Here is a 16,853-nt window from a genome sequence, read left to right on the forward strand (position 1 = left end):
GGCACACAGTAAGCACTTTAATACCATTTAAGAAAAAAATAAAAGGGAATTTGACTCACAGGGCTAAAAAAGAGTGCAAGGAGTACCATGCAAGCCACTAGTAAATACTGTGATCAGTTATTCCAAGCTGGTTCTCCTGAAATCTCACCCATCATCCCTAGTGCGAGAATCCTTTATCATCATTATCTTCATGTGTAGGGGTTGTGTAATAGGGTTCAAAGTCTTCTCCCAAGAATTGGTGAAATTGTATATGGGTTAGTAAACCTTTTTCCAAGTAGAGATTTTGCAAAGCTATTTTAATTTATGACATTTTGCAGTTTGGGGGCACTGGGGCTTTTAAAGGCAGTATGATTCTTGAGGTCAGAGAGCTTGCATACTAATTCTGTGGTACTTTACCAAGCTTCTAGTACAGTGCTCTGTCCATAGGCATCAAGTACTACCGACTAATCGAAAAGGTAGTTTTTTTAAAAAAAATCTAAAAGGTAATAGAGTAACTAAAAGTGCAAATTGTTTCATATTTAGCATTTGTTTTTCACAAGAAATATTTAAATTCAAGCATGTCACGTTAGTTTTACCCTTCAGGTACTGTGATTTTTACATTCTGAAATATACTGGCCAAGTCTGAGTGGGGATTAATCATACTTATTTGAAAGTATTTTTTAACAGAAAATTATTACTTTTGATGAAAACCTTTCAGAAGGCAAATTTTAACTTAAAGTTAGGAGGGAGTGTGGCGAAAAAAACGAATTGAATGGTTTTGGAGCCATATACTGCATGTTTCACTCAGCAAATCTTGACATCAGGATTTCTGCCTGATTTGCGAGTTGAACACTAGGTTGCAAAAAGCTCAAATTCCCTCCCCCTCACCCTGTCGCTCCCTGCAGAGCTCTGGCCCTGTTCCTTATTATTTCTATGGCAGTCTCCTGGCAGTGGGGTGAGTATAGCAGTTAGAACTGCCAACATCCCTGGGCAGCAGCTGCCAATCAAGAGGGCCATAGGAGGATGAAATCTTATTAACCTAGTTTATAAGACCATGGCACCTTGGAACAGGGCAGTTTTCTGAAGGGGACAATAGGGAAATGTCTAGCCACATAGACTGTAAAAAACACTGAAACAGGATCAGATCTTAAGACAATTTGTTTCTTTCCCTTTAAATGTTCTGAGAAATGATATGTATAACTAAATGCGGGGGGGAAAACCTCTGATATAAAGCTTGAGAATTTGGGAGCCAAATGGCAAAAATAATGGAAGGGAGGTGGGGAGAGGGAGGGATACTGTGGGAGCCAGAAACTTATCTCTGCTGCTCCACTCTGATGTGGCTCTAGAAGCTTCTTGGCTTGGTCCCTTATGGGATTTGCTCCTATTATTGTGTGCACACAGGCTCGCAATAAAGACTGATGGAGATGAAAGGCTGGGCTGAAACAGAGGCAGCTGCAGCCTGGGTGAGCCACCGGTTAGTGGATAGAAACTGGCTTCCTCAAGACCATGGTCATTGTTACGCAGTTTCTTTGGGGAAAACAAGCTGTTGATAGGGTGGGAAAGGAGGGCCACTTGAAAGTATGGAAGTATTTGTTATATTCTACCCCCAATCCCAGCTAATCACCACCATCTGTGAGGGCCAATTAGAATGCTTGTGGGGAGGTGACCCAGCAGAGTTTGTGTGTATATACATCAATCAGTGGCGTTTATTGAGCGCTTACTGTGTGCCAGGCACTTTACTAAGCACTTGGGAGAATCCTGGTACAACAGAATTGGGAGAGGCGTTCCCTGCCCACCAAGAGTTTATAGTCTAGAGTTACATTTATATACATATATTATGTGTATACATATATATATACACATATATATAGATAGGTGGATCTCAGTGTCAAATCTGTGATCACAATATACTTTAGCCCAAGGAATTAGATGGGTATTGTGCCATAAACATGTGGCTGTAAGAATGAGTGTAGCATGCTTGGTGTCTTAGACGTCTATGTCAAATTAAGATCAGTTCCAGAACCTCTGGAAAATGTGAAATTCCTGTATGTGCTATATACTGTAATCTTAGACATCACTAGACTATTGATTAAGCTTAAAGTAATTCAATCTGTCACATCAGATCAATGACCAAATGAGTTGTAATAGGACTATGAGCCTTTACAGGGGGTTGCAGAAGAAGCGTCGTAGTCTGCTGATTGTGATACTTAGCTTTTCGGTTTTAGTGAAGAATTTGTCCAATTTAGGCTGAACAAGAGTCTTCTGAGCTTCTTTGAACTCTCACCACTGTGGCTTTCATTTTTATAAATTCATCCACTCTTGAAAATGGATAGAAGGTATTTTGAATCCCCAAATCTTGGTGGCTGGTGTAGAAACCCAAGTTACTTCATCTGTTTTGGTATCTTGCAGGGATGCATTGGATTTTCAAAGTTCAATGAAGCCCTCTTTGGCCAAGGATTCCCCTGCGTGCCGTGTACTTAGGCACAACACGTGCATCATCCATTTCTAAATTAAACCGTCTCCCCAGTTCAACAGCTTTTTGTTTAGGGGTTTTTTTCCATGCCTTGAAAATCTGACACACACTATAGATAAGGGTTCCCAAGTTCTATTTATTGTTGATTGATCGGTCTCAGCTCAGGTGAGGAGGAGGCTGAGGTGGTAAGGGATTTACTATTTACTTCTAACACTTTGCTGGAATGTCAGGGCAGACGGGCTTTTCTCTGGTGTAAAAAGCATCAAACACCCACTCTGTCCCTCCAGTTGTATGTTTCGTAGGGTGGTTGTAACCTGGGGTAAGATATCAAACAATACCAGCTTGTATATAAAGTGAGGCAGTTGCAATCAATTAGGGAGTGCCGTACTGATCAAATGAACCGAGAAACTTTTGAATTTCCAGAACTTTTAAGTCCAACACGTCCCTGCATTAATGATCATCACGTATACGCTTGCCGTGAAAAATACAAGCACCGGTGTAGAGGTTGCGATAACGTCCGGTGCTCTAAAATCCTTAGTGTCCGTCATCAGACATTCTAAGGTTGGCCGAAGAGCCGTCCTTCCAAAGGAACAAATATGGGCCCGGCAAGACTCTTAAAAATCACTGCAAAAATCATTTAAGGCTGGGCCCAGTCGATGGCAAGTGTGGAGGGTTGATAAATGCCCCTTGCTCTTCCTCCTTTGCACTGTGCTCGTTTGTATATATTATTTGTATATATTATTACCCTATTTATTTTGTTAGAGGTGTACATCCCCTGGATTCTATTTATCTTGATGTTGTTTTTGTTTTGCTCTGTTTTGCTCTGCGTTTAGACTATGAGCCCGTCATTGGGCAGGGATGGTCTCTGTTGCCAAACTGTACCTTCCCAGCGCTTAGTACAGTGTTCTGCATGTAGTAAGCGCCCAATCAGTACGACTGAATGGGTGAACGAAATGCCCCTCTGGAAAGTCGGGGGGAAGGTGGCAGGGAAAGAGGGGCCCAAAGCCTTTGTGGGGGCCCAAAGGGCACCGGCCTTGCGTTGAAGGAGAATTGAGGGGAATTGGATGGGTTTCCCTGTGCTGCCCCTCCACAATGTGGCTTCCGTCTGTCAAAACCCTCCCGTTTGCAGATGGACCAAAGGCGGCTACCGCAGCGTGGCTCAGTGGAAAGAGCAAGGGCTTGGGAGTCAGAGGTCATGGGTTCTAATCCCATCTCTTCCACTTGTCAGCTGTGTGACTGTGGGCAAGTCATTTAACTTCTCTGTACCTCAGTCACCTCATCTGTAAAATGGGGATTAAATTGTGAGCCTCACGTGGGACAACCTGATGACCCTGTATCTACCCCAGTGCTTAGAATAGTGCTCTGCACATAGTAAGCACTTAATAGATACCAACATTATTATTATTCATTCACTAGTATTTATTGAGTGCTTACTATGTGCAGAGCACTGGACTAAGCGCTTGGAATGGACAAATTGGTAACAGATAGAGACAGTCCCTGCCCTTTGACAGACTTTTGCTCTGCCACTTGTATCCCGGCTCTGCCACCTGTATCCCGGCTCTGCCATTTGGCAGCTGTGTGACTGTGGGCAAGTCACTTAACTTCTCTGTGCCTCAGTTACCTCATCTGTAAAATGGGGATGAAGACTGCGAGCCTCACGTGGGACAACCTGATGACCCTGTATCTACCCCAGCGCTTAGAATAGTGCTTGGCACATAGTAAGCGCTTAACAAACACCAACATTATTATTAATTGAAGCAGCATGGCTCAGTGGAAAGAGCCCGGGCTTAGGAGTCAGAGGTCATGGGTTCTAATCCCGGCTCCACCACCTGTCAGCTGTGTGACTGCGGGCGAGTCACGGCCTCAGTTCCCTCATCTGTAAAATGGGGATTTACTGTGAGCCTCACGTGGGACCACCTGATGACCCTGTATCTCCCCCCAGCGCTTAAAACATTGCTCTGCACATACTAAGCGCTCAATAAATACCAACATTATTATTCATTCATTCAATAGTATTTATTGAGCGCTTACTATGTGCAGAGCACTGGACTAAGCGCTGGGAATGGACAAGTCGGTAACAGATAGAGACAGTCCCTGCGCTTTGAGGGGCTTACAGTCTAATCGGGGGAGACGGACAAGAACAATAGCAATAAATCGAATCAGTTATTATTATTATGATTAGTTCCGCAAGGCTGCCTTTGGCAACCAGCAGGCGACCCTCCTCCCTCCTCTCCTCCCCTTGGCCATCTGGCCCCAAAGCTGCCCCGGGAGGGGGGCGGTCGGTGGTGCCCCCGAGGCGTTTTTCTGCATCGACAAGGGAGGGATAAAAAGGAAGAAGGACCGTCGTTTGGCTCTGAAAAGGGGAGGCTTTGTTGCCCCCGCTGCGGGCCAGTCCTGCCCCTCGCCGCCTCGGGGGCCTGAAAGGGCAGGGCGGGTGGGGGAGGACGGGCCCGCCCTGGCCTCTAGGGGGCGCGCGCCGGCCCGTGGCCCGGCTGGGGAAGGGCCGATGAGTTCTCGCGAGATCTCCTCTTTGTAATTGCTCGGGGGCCGGGGGAGGGGGCGGCCCCACCCTTTCCCCCCGTCCCGGGGCGCGTTGCGCAGGCGCGCGCGCGCTCGGGCGCCCCCGGCGGCCGCCCGGAGGCGGAGCCGCCATGCCTGGCGGCCGCCTGGCTGGCGGGTCGTTAGCGCCGGCCTCCCGCATCCCGCGGCCGCTCCTCCCCGCCCCCTCCACCTCCGCAGTGAAGGCTGGAGAGCGGGGCCCGGCAGTCGGGGGGCGTCGGGATGGGCCGCCTCCCTCTCCTTTCGTCTCCCTCCCCGCCGCCGCTCGTTGCCGTGGCAACCCTCCCCGGGCCGGCCCTTCCCCCTCCCCCCCCCCCCGGTCGGCACGCGCCGCCGCCTGATTGGTGGAGGCCGGGGGCGCGAGGCGGAGGCCAGGGCCCTCGTGCCCGGGGCGCGAGCTCGTGCGACGCCTGCGCGCGCGCGCGCGCCCTCCTCCCCGGCCGTTTCCATGGAGACCGCCCGGGCTGCACCTGTACGGGCCGCCGCGCTGAGCGGCGGAAAACGGCAGCGACCGCAACCTGAGCCCGCCGAGCCCCGAGCGGCTTCGCCCGGGGACAATAAGCCGCCAGCTGCTCCTGCCTGCCTTCTGGCCAGCGGGCAAGAGGGAGGCTGACGCCCCCCCCTCCCCCCGCCCAGCCCTCCCGACCTCCAGCTCCTCCCTCGCCCGCTCTGCAGGCGAGGACCTCCCCGGGACCAGCCGTTCCGGCGGCTCCAAGCAAGAAAGCAACTCGAGGGGAGCAAAAGCGGCCCTTTTCTAGTCGCCGGGCACACCCCTCCACCCTCCCACACCCGCTCAAATGGTAGTAATAACGATGGTATTTGTTAAGCGCTTACTATGTGCAGAGCACTGTTCTCAGCGCTGGGGTAGACACAAGGGAATCAGGTTGCCCCACGTGGGGCTCCCAGTCTTAATCCCCATTTTACAGAGGAGGTCACTGAGGCACAGAGAAGTAGCTTGCCCCCAGTCACACAGCTGGCAAGGGGCAGAGCCGGGATTCGAACCCATGACCTCTGACTCCATGGGCCTGGGCGGCCCTGATGCTTTCTCGGAGGGGAGGGCACTGCTGCTCTTTGCGACACAAAATAGACAAAAAAAAAAAAAGGTCGCCCTCCTGTACCCTTGCTGCCGAGCATCTTTTGGACGGTTTGGTCGGCGCTTTGTTGAAGATGGGTCAGCCACAGAATAAGAGAGCGGCCGTCAGCCCGTTGCTGGGCAAGAGATTGTCTCTGTTGCCGAATCGTGCTTTGCAAGCGCTCAGTCCAGTGCTGTGCACACAGTGAGAGCTCAGTGAACACGGTCGAATGAGTGAAACAGGAGGCAGGGGCCTGGCCCCGGCCTCTGCGTTCTTCCAGGCATCCCTCCACCCCTGCCGGGATTAGACAAAGGAAAGCTCCCTCCTCCATTCCCTCCCCCCAAGCAAGGATCCATCCTGCTGCTGCCCCTCTCCGAAGGCGGTCGGTGGCCTGGCCCCAGAGATAATAATGATGATAACGTTGGCATTTGTTCAGCGCTTACTATGTGCAAAGCACTGCCGCCTTGCCCACCTCCTTCAGCTCGGGAAGAGATGAGAAGCAGCCTGGACTAGTATCACCCCTGCCCCAGGCCCAGTGTTTATTTCCAAGCTCAGCCCTGCACCGACTCCGTTTATACTAATAATGTTGGTGTTTGTTAAGTGCTGACTACGTGCAGAGCACTGCTCTAAGCACTGAGGTAGACACAGGGTAATCAGATTGTCCCACGTGAGGCTCACAGTCTTAATCCCCATTTTCAGATGAGGGAACTGGGACGCACAGTCACACAGCTGACAAGTGGCAGAGCTGGGATTCGAACCCATGACCTCTGACTTCCAAGCCTGTGCTCTTCCCACTGAGCCACGCTGCTTCCCATTTATAATAATAATAATAATGTTATTTGTTAAGCGCTTACTATGTGCAGAGCGGTGGGGTAGGTACAGGGTAATCAGGTTGTCCCATGTGAGGCTCACAGTTAATCCCCATTTTACAGATGAGATAACTGAGGCACAGAGAAGTTAGGTGACTTTATGAATGGGAGGATGAGAAAGTCTGCTCCAGATTCCCATACGGCAAGTTAGGATTGCCACAGCTTTGCATTTCAGGATGGGCCCAGGATGCGTTGTGGGGACTGGGGCTGGTCCCACTCTGTCCTAGGGTTTCTCTCCTGAATGATTTGTATATGGAAGAGGCCTTCATTTTCCCGATTTCATTCTTATCAGCTTTTAAGGCTCTTAATCGGGGACTCCTTTGGATAGGCCTGTAGGTTGGACCAAAAGGACTTTCCAGAATGAATTTAATGCTTTCTCCAGAAGTCCCAGAGAACAGTGCTGGGGCATCTTGGAACTTCTCCCTTTTCGAGGCCTTCTTAAAGCTAATAGAGCCTATGAGGTTATGGGTTCTGTGTCATCACCGTGTGGCCTCTTCTGCTGATCCACAGTGTCTTGGTAAATGAAGTTCCTGAAATTGCATTAAATCCCAAGAAAGTGACTTGAAAGATTCAACTTTGCTGGTGGTGAATCACCCCTAAGAAAGCATCACTTTCTCAGGAAATAATGTGAGTTAAGGAACTTGATTCAACAAAGCACTGGTAATTAGGCGAAAGTATTTTGGTGACTGGAAAGAGGCCACAGATGCATCTTGCAGAGGATGTGCTGTCCATCTTTCTTGAAGCGATTGGAATAACAGCAGAATAGATTTAATTTTAAGATAAATCAAACTACCCATTCATGGAACCAAGAATAATAATAATAATAATAATAATGGTATTTGTTAAGCGCTTACTATGTGCAGAGCACTGTTCTAAGCGCTGGGGTAGACACAGGGGAATCAGGTTGTCCCACGTGGGGCTCACAGACTTCATCCCCATTTTACAGATGAGGTAACTGAGGCACAGAGAAGTGAAGCGACTTGCCCACAGTCACACAGCTGGCAAGTGGCAGAGCCGGGATTTGAACTCATGACCTCTGACTCCAAAGCCCAGGCTCTTTCCACTGAGCCACGCTGAATAAAGGTTCTTCAGTGGCGGTCCTCATCTGTGAACCTTGCCCTCCCTGGTAGTTGACCCAACCCGAGTTTTAGCAAGCTTCAGCAAGTGTATAAGGTGAGTTAAATTTGATTTATAGTTTGTACCTAAGGGTTATTTAAAGTTCTCACTTTGACTTGTAGTAAAAAAAAAAAGATGGGGGGGTGTCATCAAATACAGTAATATACCATCACCATTATCACTGTTGGTCATTTTTCAGATTTTGGAATCACTGAGCATAGATAGGAGGAGAAAGAGCACTAAAATAAATGTGTTGGATAGCAAGCAAAGTGACTGAAAAGTGGACATTTTAGATGAAAGATATTCATGACCTTTGTTGGACCAGAACAATAATTGAGGATTGAATTGTAATAGCGCCTGCTGGTTTGGGGTTTGAAGTTAATTCCTGGCAGAAGGACTGCTGCTGCTATCAGTGTCCCATCTGAGCCCTAATGGTTGAATATTTGGGGATTATAAAATGGAAGTACAAAGAATGGCCCAGAGTCTTCTACAGAGGGAAATTAGCAGACATAATTTTGAGAGGTAGCATACATTGAAATTCGTGTTTTTTTCTTCAATATGGTGAAACTAAAGATATATTTTATAAATCCCATACCCATTTTTAGAAAATTCTGTAAGAAGTAAGTTGGGTTGTTAATGTCAATAAGCAAGCAAGTAGTAAGGATGTAAACAACCATATTCACGTGTAAGCATTTGTCTTTTATTTGCTGGGTACACTTTTAGATTAAGATTTGTCAATTGCCTAGGCCAGGCATTAGAAATTAAGAGTTTAGATTCAGCCTGTTGGATCAAGTGTTTTGCCAGTTGTGACCAAGTGGAGGCCGAGAAATATATGACCAGGAACTTCCTTTCCCCAAAGAGCTGTTCAGGGGCTGCAAAAGGGTCACACCCTTTGGATGTGGGCCTTAGATTGGGAATCTTTGTGAGATATGGGCTGGGTTACCAATCCTTGTTTCAGCTAATGACTGAAAATCAAGCGCAGGAGTTGAGAGAGGCCAGCACCTGAATCCAGAAGTTCTGATTTGTCGTTATTAGATTAATATTTGGATTTTCTAAATCTGAAAATAGTGATCCAAGTTGACTTTACAGAACAAAAGTTAATAAAAGGAGATAAACCAAGGAAGTCATTGTTTTAGTCTTCTCTCTCTGGGAAAAGGGAGGAACAGTGAACCTTTTTTAAAATTTAAAAATGGTATTTACTGTTCAAAAGCACTGCTAAATGCCTTGCTTGGACAATGTTATTGCAACACTGATTTCTGCATACTCAGAGTGCAGTTAATAATTAGGAAGCCCTGCACATTGAGCAAGCTTACCTTTGGAAATAATGGAAAATAATAGCTAATCTAGCATTACCATACTACGAAACCGTTAACTGTGAACTGATTTCACTGATTGTGTTTGATTCCCTACTTTGTGCCCCAGAGGGAGCTAGTTACTCACCCTCCATGACAGCGGAGCATCTTTTTGCATTTTTTTCCACGTCTCGTCCCCTTCTGTCATCTGTGCATAGCCACAGAGCAAAAGACTCCTCCTTGTCATGCACCTCCCCTGGAGCATGGGGAAAAAAATCTGGTCACCCGTCTACCTTCCGTCTCTCCTACTTCCAGGCTGATTCCTCGTAAGAGAGAGGAAGCCGTGATTGCCACTTATCTCCGCACTCCAGATGTGCAACTACTGGGTAGCGAGGAACTTACTAAACACCTTAAAACCATGGAAAGATATTCATTCATTCGATCGTATTTGTTGAACGCTTCTGCAAAGCCCTGTAACTAAGCACATTCCCTGCCCACAATGAGCTTACAGTCTAGAGGGGGAGACAGACCTTAATATAAATAAATGAATTACAGAAATGTAAATAAGTGGTGTGAGGCTGGGTCTGTCTCTCCCTGCCTCCCTCCCATACCAGGTTGTGACCTACCTCTAGAATTGCTGTACTTCCTGGCCCGGTTCATTCATTCAGTAGTATTTATTGAGTGCTTACTATGTGCAGAGAACTGTACTAAGCGCTTGGAATGTACAATTGGACAAGAGATAGAGACAATCCCTGCCCAGTGACGGGCTCACAGGCTGGTTAGTATGAATGCTTCAGTGAGTGTAAGGGCACAAGATTATTCCCCATGAGAATTCTCCTATCCATTTACCCATGACCTCTTCCCTTAGAATAATAATTGTGGTATTTGTTAAGCACGTACTGTGTACCAGGTCCTGTACTAAGAGTTGGGATAGGTACAAAATAATCATGTATTATCCCCTTATGTCAGTGTTAGCTGGTGGAGAGAATTTGGGGAGATATAAATATCATCGGGACTCAACTCTTTTCAACTCTCTCATATCTTTGTGGATACAGTTTTTTAATGAGTTGTATACCTGGCCTGGAACATGTTGGAGTTGGACAGAAACCCAGGCCACTTTTTAAGGGGATATGGGTTGAGGACCTCTGCAAATGAAGTCTTCATTGGATGAACCTCTACTCACCCGGAAGCCTGGATTTTAGGAGGAAATTGGGAAATGACAACCTGCTTACATAATAATTATAATGGTATTTGTTAAGTGCCTACTATCTGCCAATCCCTCTACTAAACTCGGGTTTAGATACAAGATAATCAGATCAGAGACCCTCCCTATCCCACATGGGGCTCACACTCAGAGTAGGAGGGACAGTTTTTCAATATCCATTTTATCCTGCACTTAGACCAGTGCTTGGCGCGTAGTAAGTGATTAACAAATACCAACGTTAATTAATAGATGAAAGAACTGAGTAACTTGCCCAAGATCACACGGCAGACTAGTGGTGGGAATAGGATTAGAACCCAGGTCCTCTGACTCTCAGGCTTGTGCTTTTTCCACTAGGCAACACTGCTCCTCTGACATGGCTTATGTTTTCGGGAAAAAGAAAGATCCAGAGGTGAGCAGGATGGCGTGGTCGGTTTCTTTGAGAGGAAAGGAGGGTCCTCAGGGGCCCAGCTGGCAACACCAGTGACATGCTCACCAACTCTCTAGCTTCTGACGATTTCTGTGAGGAATGTTTTCACGGGTATTCTTAGGGTACCCTGTTGGAACAGAGCACAAGGTGACATTATGTCTGCTGCTTGCCCTGCGATAAACTGGAGAATGGTTGTCTTCTTAGCAGTTCCCCAAACAAAAATTTATAATTGTCACCAGAATTGGACAACAGTATAAAGACTATTTGTTCTCACAAGGTCAATACACATTGATTTATTTTTGATCCGTCATAGAGAAGCGGCGTGGCTTAGTGGAAAGAGCACGGGCTTGGGAGTCCAAGGTTGTGGCTTCTAATCCTGGCTCCGCTGCTCATCAGCTGTGTGATTTGGGGCAAGTCACTAAACTTCTCTGTGCCTCAGTTACCTCATCTGTAAAATGGGGATTAAGACCGTGAGCCCCACATGGGACAACCTGATTACCTTGTATCTACCCCAGTGCCTAGACCAGTGCTTGGCACATAGAAAGCGCTTAACAAATACCACCATTATTATTATTATTATGGATTGAACACTTTCTGTGTGCTGAGCACTGTACTAAGAGCTTGGGAGAATACAGTGTGACAGAGCTGGTCAACATGTTCCCCGCCCACAAGGAACTTGGTTATTAATAGTTATCAATATTTACATAAAACATGGGGAAGGAGGTTGGCAAAAGGATGTCTGGAATTCTTTATTCCTGTCAGTGGCCACTCTTGAAATGTGACTAGTGTAGACTGATTTGATCCTAGCTTTCATGGTTCACTGCACCCTAGTCTGTTAGAGACACAGCTGACTGCTATTATACAATTCTTGATCTTTCTCTGAACATAATTTGAACTAATGCAGCGGGCAGCAGCATGGCCTAGTGGAAAGAGCACCGGCCTGGGAGTCAGAAAGACCTGGGTTTAAAGCCCAGCTCTGCCACTTGTCTGCTGTGTGACCTTGGATAGGTCACTTAACTTCTCGATGCTTCAGTTATCTCACCTGTAAAATGGCACTGAGGCAGTGAGCCCCTTGTTGGACATGGACCATGCCCAACCAGATTAGCTTGCATCTACTCCAGTTCTTAGTACATTGCCTGGTCCATAGTAAATGCTTAACAAATAACCATTTTTTAAAAGAATGCGTATCTACCTGTAGAAATTGGTAGGTATAACATGGGCAAATAGAAAATCAACTGTATATCAAAATGATATGACTTTTTGAGCTGTTATCTTAGAAGTCAAGTGCCGGTAAATATCATGGAATAAAGATTCAGTACCTAAAGAGTAGGAAAGCAGTGAAGTTTTTTGGAGTTTTACAAGTAACTGGGCTGTCTGACTTTCTGCAAAAGAGCACTTTAGAAGTGAGGATAAAAGGGGGGAATAACCGAAAGAAAATAGGTGGGGAAAAGCCAAACCAAGAAGCTTTGTATTGAGCAAAATAAGACATCAAATTTACAGATTGTCTTAAAAGCTCTAGGATATATTTTAAGGTGAACTTTCTCCACTTCCTGACCATTAAGCTCTTCAGACTGAGCAAAGCTGATTTATTTTAGAAGCACCTTTAAAGTATTTTAAAAATCCATTTCATGACTAGGTACAGTCTTTCCCACCCTAATGTTCTAAGATGAAATGTGCACAAATGTTTTCACTCTCCTCTATGTGGCTGAATGATAGTTTAAATATAGCTTTCATATCTGTAACTTATATTAATGTCTGTTTCCCCCTGTAGACTGTAAGCTTATTGTGGGCAGGGAATGTCTGTTGTTGTGTTGTATTTTCCCACAATAAGGACTTAATAAATATGATTGAATGAAAGAAGTTAATTATTGTTGTTATTATATTATTATTACAATGAACACATTGTAATAGGAACACATCTACCAACTCTGTTATATTATTGTACTCTCCAAAGTGCTTAGGACAGTGTTTTGCATATCGTAAATACTCAGTAAATACAATTGATCAATTAGTTGTGTGGTACATAGTAAGCACTTAACCAAAGCCATTATTACTGCTGTTACTAGGTTTTTTCATATTATTAGTATTATCTGCAACACTTACTCTGTGTCGACTACTGTTTTAAGCAGTGGGATAAAAACAAATTCATCAGGTTGGATGCAGCCCCTGCTCCACTTGGGGCTCACAGTCTAAGTGAGAGGGAGTAGGATTTAATTCCTGTTTTCACAGTTGAGGAAACAGGCCCAGAGAAGTTAAGTGACTTGTCCAAGGTCACACAGCAAGCAATTAACAGAGCTTCTTCTCGTACCTCCTCGTTTGTCCTTTCTGACTTCCTGGTGGAAATTATAATAAGCAGTGAAGCTGTGAAAAGGGAGCAGCAGCCTGACGGAGGCCTGGGGACCTTCCCCAAATATTTTCTAGTCCCGGAGGCCTTCCCCAAGTAATTTTTCATCTCCTCACTTTCTATCCCCTAATTATCACTTTATCCCTTCTATACCACTAGTTACCTCAACTTTAGTATCTGTTTTGTCTACTCTTACTCCCCGTACCTGAAATTTATATAAGTGCCTATCTCACCGGTTAGACTGTAAACTCCATGAAGTCCCAGAGTATATCTTCCCTTTTGTGCTTTCTGAGGGCTAATTACAGTGCTCGTCTCACAGTAGACGCTTGGGAAATGCTTTTGAGTGATTGATTGATAGGTGGACAGAGGCCTGGATAATTCACAAGCTAGCTGATCAATCAGCCCTAAATAATAAAGAGTTGATTGTAAATTCAGCGTACTGTAGCATGCTTTAATTGAATGGTGAAAAGTGCTTTCCATCTGCAGATGTCGGACTCCTGAAGCTCAATCTGCTCGGGACTGAACATATGGCCAAGCAATATTTTTACACTCTTCATCAGAGATGTGGACTTTGTTTATGCTGGAGAGAAAGAAAGAACCCACTATGTAGGAAGTTATAAATGTCTCTTCATTGAAGGATTAGAGGGTTAGTACTGAAATTGTGTTCTTGGGTACATCATCTTCTTGGGAGAAAACAAAATGGAAAAGGCTCTTCTTTGCCCTGGCAATTTAGTTATTGGTACAGAGAGGAATATTCTGCAGCCTTTTTCTGGTGCTTATGCTATTCTAGATACCAGTAATTTAAGTATACATTTACCTGTCGGGGTGCTTCCTCTCTAGGTGAATAGGCAACATAGAGCTGCTGCCTATTGAAAATTTTGAATGGAATTTTATTAAATTATACTTTCCTTCTACCCAAACAAAACACCATCTCTTCCCTTCCTCTCTCTCACTGCTTTCACCCTTTCTTTTTCTCCCTTGTCCCATTCCTTTCCATCTTGTCTCTTCACTCTCTACTTTGTGCCTTCCCTGCAAACAGAAGAAATGTCGCACTGTGATAGAACCGTGGCCCATCCTACTCACTCTTCTGGCAGACACCAAAGGTTCTACTCTCCAGCATTCATTGTTCTCCCTGAACCTGGGGTGGAGAGCTGGGAGTCAGAAGAACCTAGGTTCTAATCCTGGCTCCACCATTTGATGATAATAATAATAAGTGCTTACTGTGTGCCAAGCATTGTGCTAAGCACTGGAGTAGATACAAGTTGATCAGGGTTGGACACAGTCCCTGTTCTCCATGGGGCTCACTAGCTAAATCCCTATTTTACAGATGAGGTAACTGAGGCTCAGAGAAGTGAAGTGACCTGCCCAAGGACAGAGCAGACACGTGGCAGAGCCAGGTCTTAGAACCCAGGTCCTTCTGATTTCCAGTTCCAGGCTTTATCCACTAAGCCATGCTGCTTCTCTATGATCTGTGTCACCACCTGTCTGTGTTACCTTGGACAAGTCTCTTAACTTCTCTGTTCCTCAGTTCCCTCATTTGTAAAATGGAGATGAAGCCTGTGAGCCCCATGTGGTACGTGGACTCTGTCCAACCTGATTAGCTAGTATCTATCTACCCCAGTGCTTATTACGGGTCAGGCACATAGCAAGCATTTAACACAGACCCTAAAAGCCACAACAAAATAAAAATGGCAGGCGGATGGACTAAAAGGTCTTGGAGGCTCCCTCCTCTCCAGCTGGGAGTGGAAGTAAGCTGGTACAATCCAGAACAGGCATCGGTAAGAGTAATACTGCCCAGTAGCCCATTCTGCTGTGAATACTTTCAAACCAGATGCTTGGTGGTTTGTTGAGCCTGGGCGTGGGACCTCCCGGCTAGTGCGGCCCTGATGAAGCTCCAAGGAACAGGTTTGGCCTTGATGCAATGCCAGCCTGAAGCCAAGGTGTGCTGCCCAAACTGTAGTTGTGCCAGGCAGCTAGTCGGCCTCCGGCTGTGTTAACGTCTCCCACAGGGTGCCAGTGTGGCTGCGAGGTGGTGGGGGGACCTGGGATTGCTCTGGGGTAAGTCGGGGGAGAACCAATCTGCAATCCTGCTGCCCTCTCTCATTGACCTGTGGCATCTCCTCGTCCGGGCTGAAGTCTCATCACTTCTGCCAGGGTTCGAATGACCTTGCTTCTCCCCTCCTCCACATGCACGTCTGGTCCTATGAGAATGGTCAGGGCCCCTTCCTCCTCTCCATTCTGGTATAGTTCAATTTTGACTTTTCTCCTATGTGTCCAGCTTTGTATATAATAGTCATTCATTCATTCATTCAACTGTATTTATTGAGCACTTACTGTGTGCAGAACGCTGTACTAAGCGCTTGGGAGAGTAGAGTATAACAATAAACAGACGCATTCTTCTCTGGTGTGGTTTTTTCAAAGACTCAATTTGTCATTAATTTGAAGTGAAATTTTAGGATTGCTATTCCTTTGAAATGGTTGCAACTGAATTGGATGTTATCCCCATAGTTATGAAAATAGATTTAGGAAGCCTCTGAGTCTGCAGAAACCTTTAACAGCCTGTAGAAATACCTCTTCAATGTCATGTTGATGCTGCATCAGATTGTATTTAACCACTACCGATTAAGGCAGGAAATAATTCTGTGGGTGACAATTCTCACTCCTTTTAGGCCCAGTAAACTTTCTCCAGCTTCTTAGATCTTTGAACTTCTGCTTTCTGGTGTATGTGTGCACTCTTACTTTTGTGAAAGTGAATATAGTCAGTTCTCTTATATTGCAGATATTGTGCTTTTGTACCCTACAGAAGGAAACCTTATGTTATCCATTCCCCTGCCTGCCTGCACGCAGCCATTTCTTTATCATTTTTAAAAATAGTATTTCTTAAGGGCTTAAAGTGTTCCAGACACTGTACTAAGCGCTGGGGTAGATACACTGTGTCCAACCTGACTAGTTTGTATGTCCCACATGAGGCAGTTGTAATCCCCATTTTACAAATGATGTAACTGAGACATAGGGAAGTTGAATGACTTGCCCAAAGTCACAAAGCAGAGCTAGGATTAGATTCCAGGTCCTTCTGACTAAGCCCATGCTCTATCTAGACCACGTTGTCCCTTCGGCACATATTAAACTCTATCCAGGTAGGTGTGTGTTATTGGAAGACCATTTCCTAAATTCTTCCGTCACTTTATATCCCAAATATGTGTGTAAGGTAACTGATTGGTTAGGTGCAAATATATGTAGTTTTCACATACAAATCCTTTTTTTCCCCCTAAATAATAAAAGATGATTCTGCCCTCTGTGTTCACATGTTGGATATAGTGTGTTACAGCCTCATTATGTGACTTTCACACTTCTCACACAATGGGGTTGTGTAACCTGTCCTCTGCGAAGCAGCTGTGGCTGTTAGCTGAGCCTGTCATCATGTACAGCTCCGCCTTGTTGGCTCTCTGATTATTTTGCTCAAATTGAACTCCTGTTTTTCTGATTGCTGTATGCCAATATGGTATGCATAATTGCT

General features: G+C 45.7%; 1 protein-coding gene across 6 annotated transcripts in view; it reads left to right on the top strand.

The window, feature by feature from the left end:
• Positions 1–16,853, top strand: part of NOL4 (nucleolar protein 4) — a 235,342-nt gene that overhangs the window by 24,293 nt on the left and 194,196 nt on the right. The window contains exons 1-2 of one of the 6 annotated variants that reach the window (XM_029068855.2): positions 7,993–8,126; positions 10,920–10,974. The exons of 4 other annotated variants lie outside the window; for them this stretch is intronic. In XM_029068855.2, coding sequence (XP_028924688.1) covers positions 10,939–10,974 — 36 coding nt within the window. In that variant the 5' untranslated portion in view covers positions 7,993–8,126; positions 10,920–10,938. Of the gene's footprint in view, positions 1–7,992; positions 8,127–10,919; positions 10,975–13,822; positions 13,983–16,853 lie in introns of those variants that run through there. One more of the 6 variants, XM_029068858.2, reaches the window with a different exon arrangement.

This window comes from Ornithorhynchus anatinus, chromosome 7 (genome assembly GCF_004115215.2).
Source record: "Ornithorhynchus anatinus isolate Pmale09 chromosome 7, mOrnAna1.pri.v4, whole genome shotgun sequence".
In the NCBI taxonomy this organism is placed as follows: Eukaryota; Metazoa; Chordata; class Mammalia; order Monotremata; family Ornithorhynchidae; genus Ornithorhynchus; species Ornithorhynchus anatinus.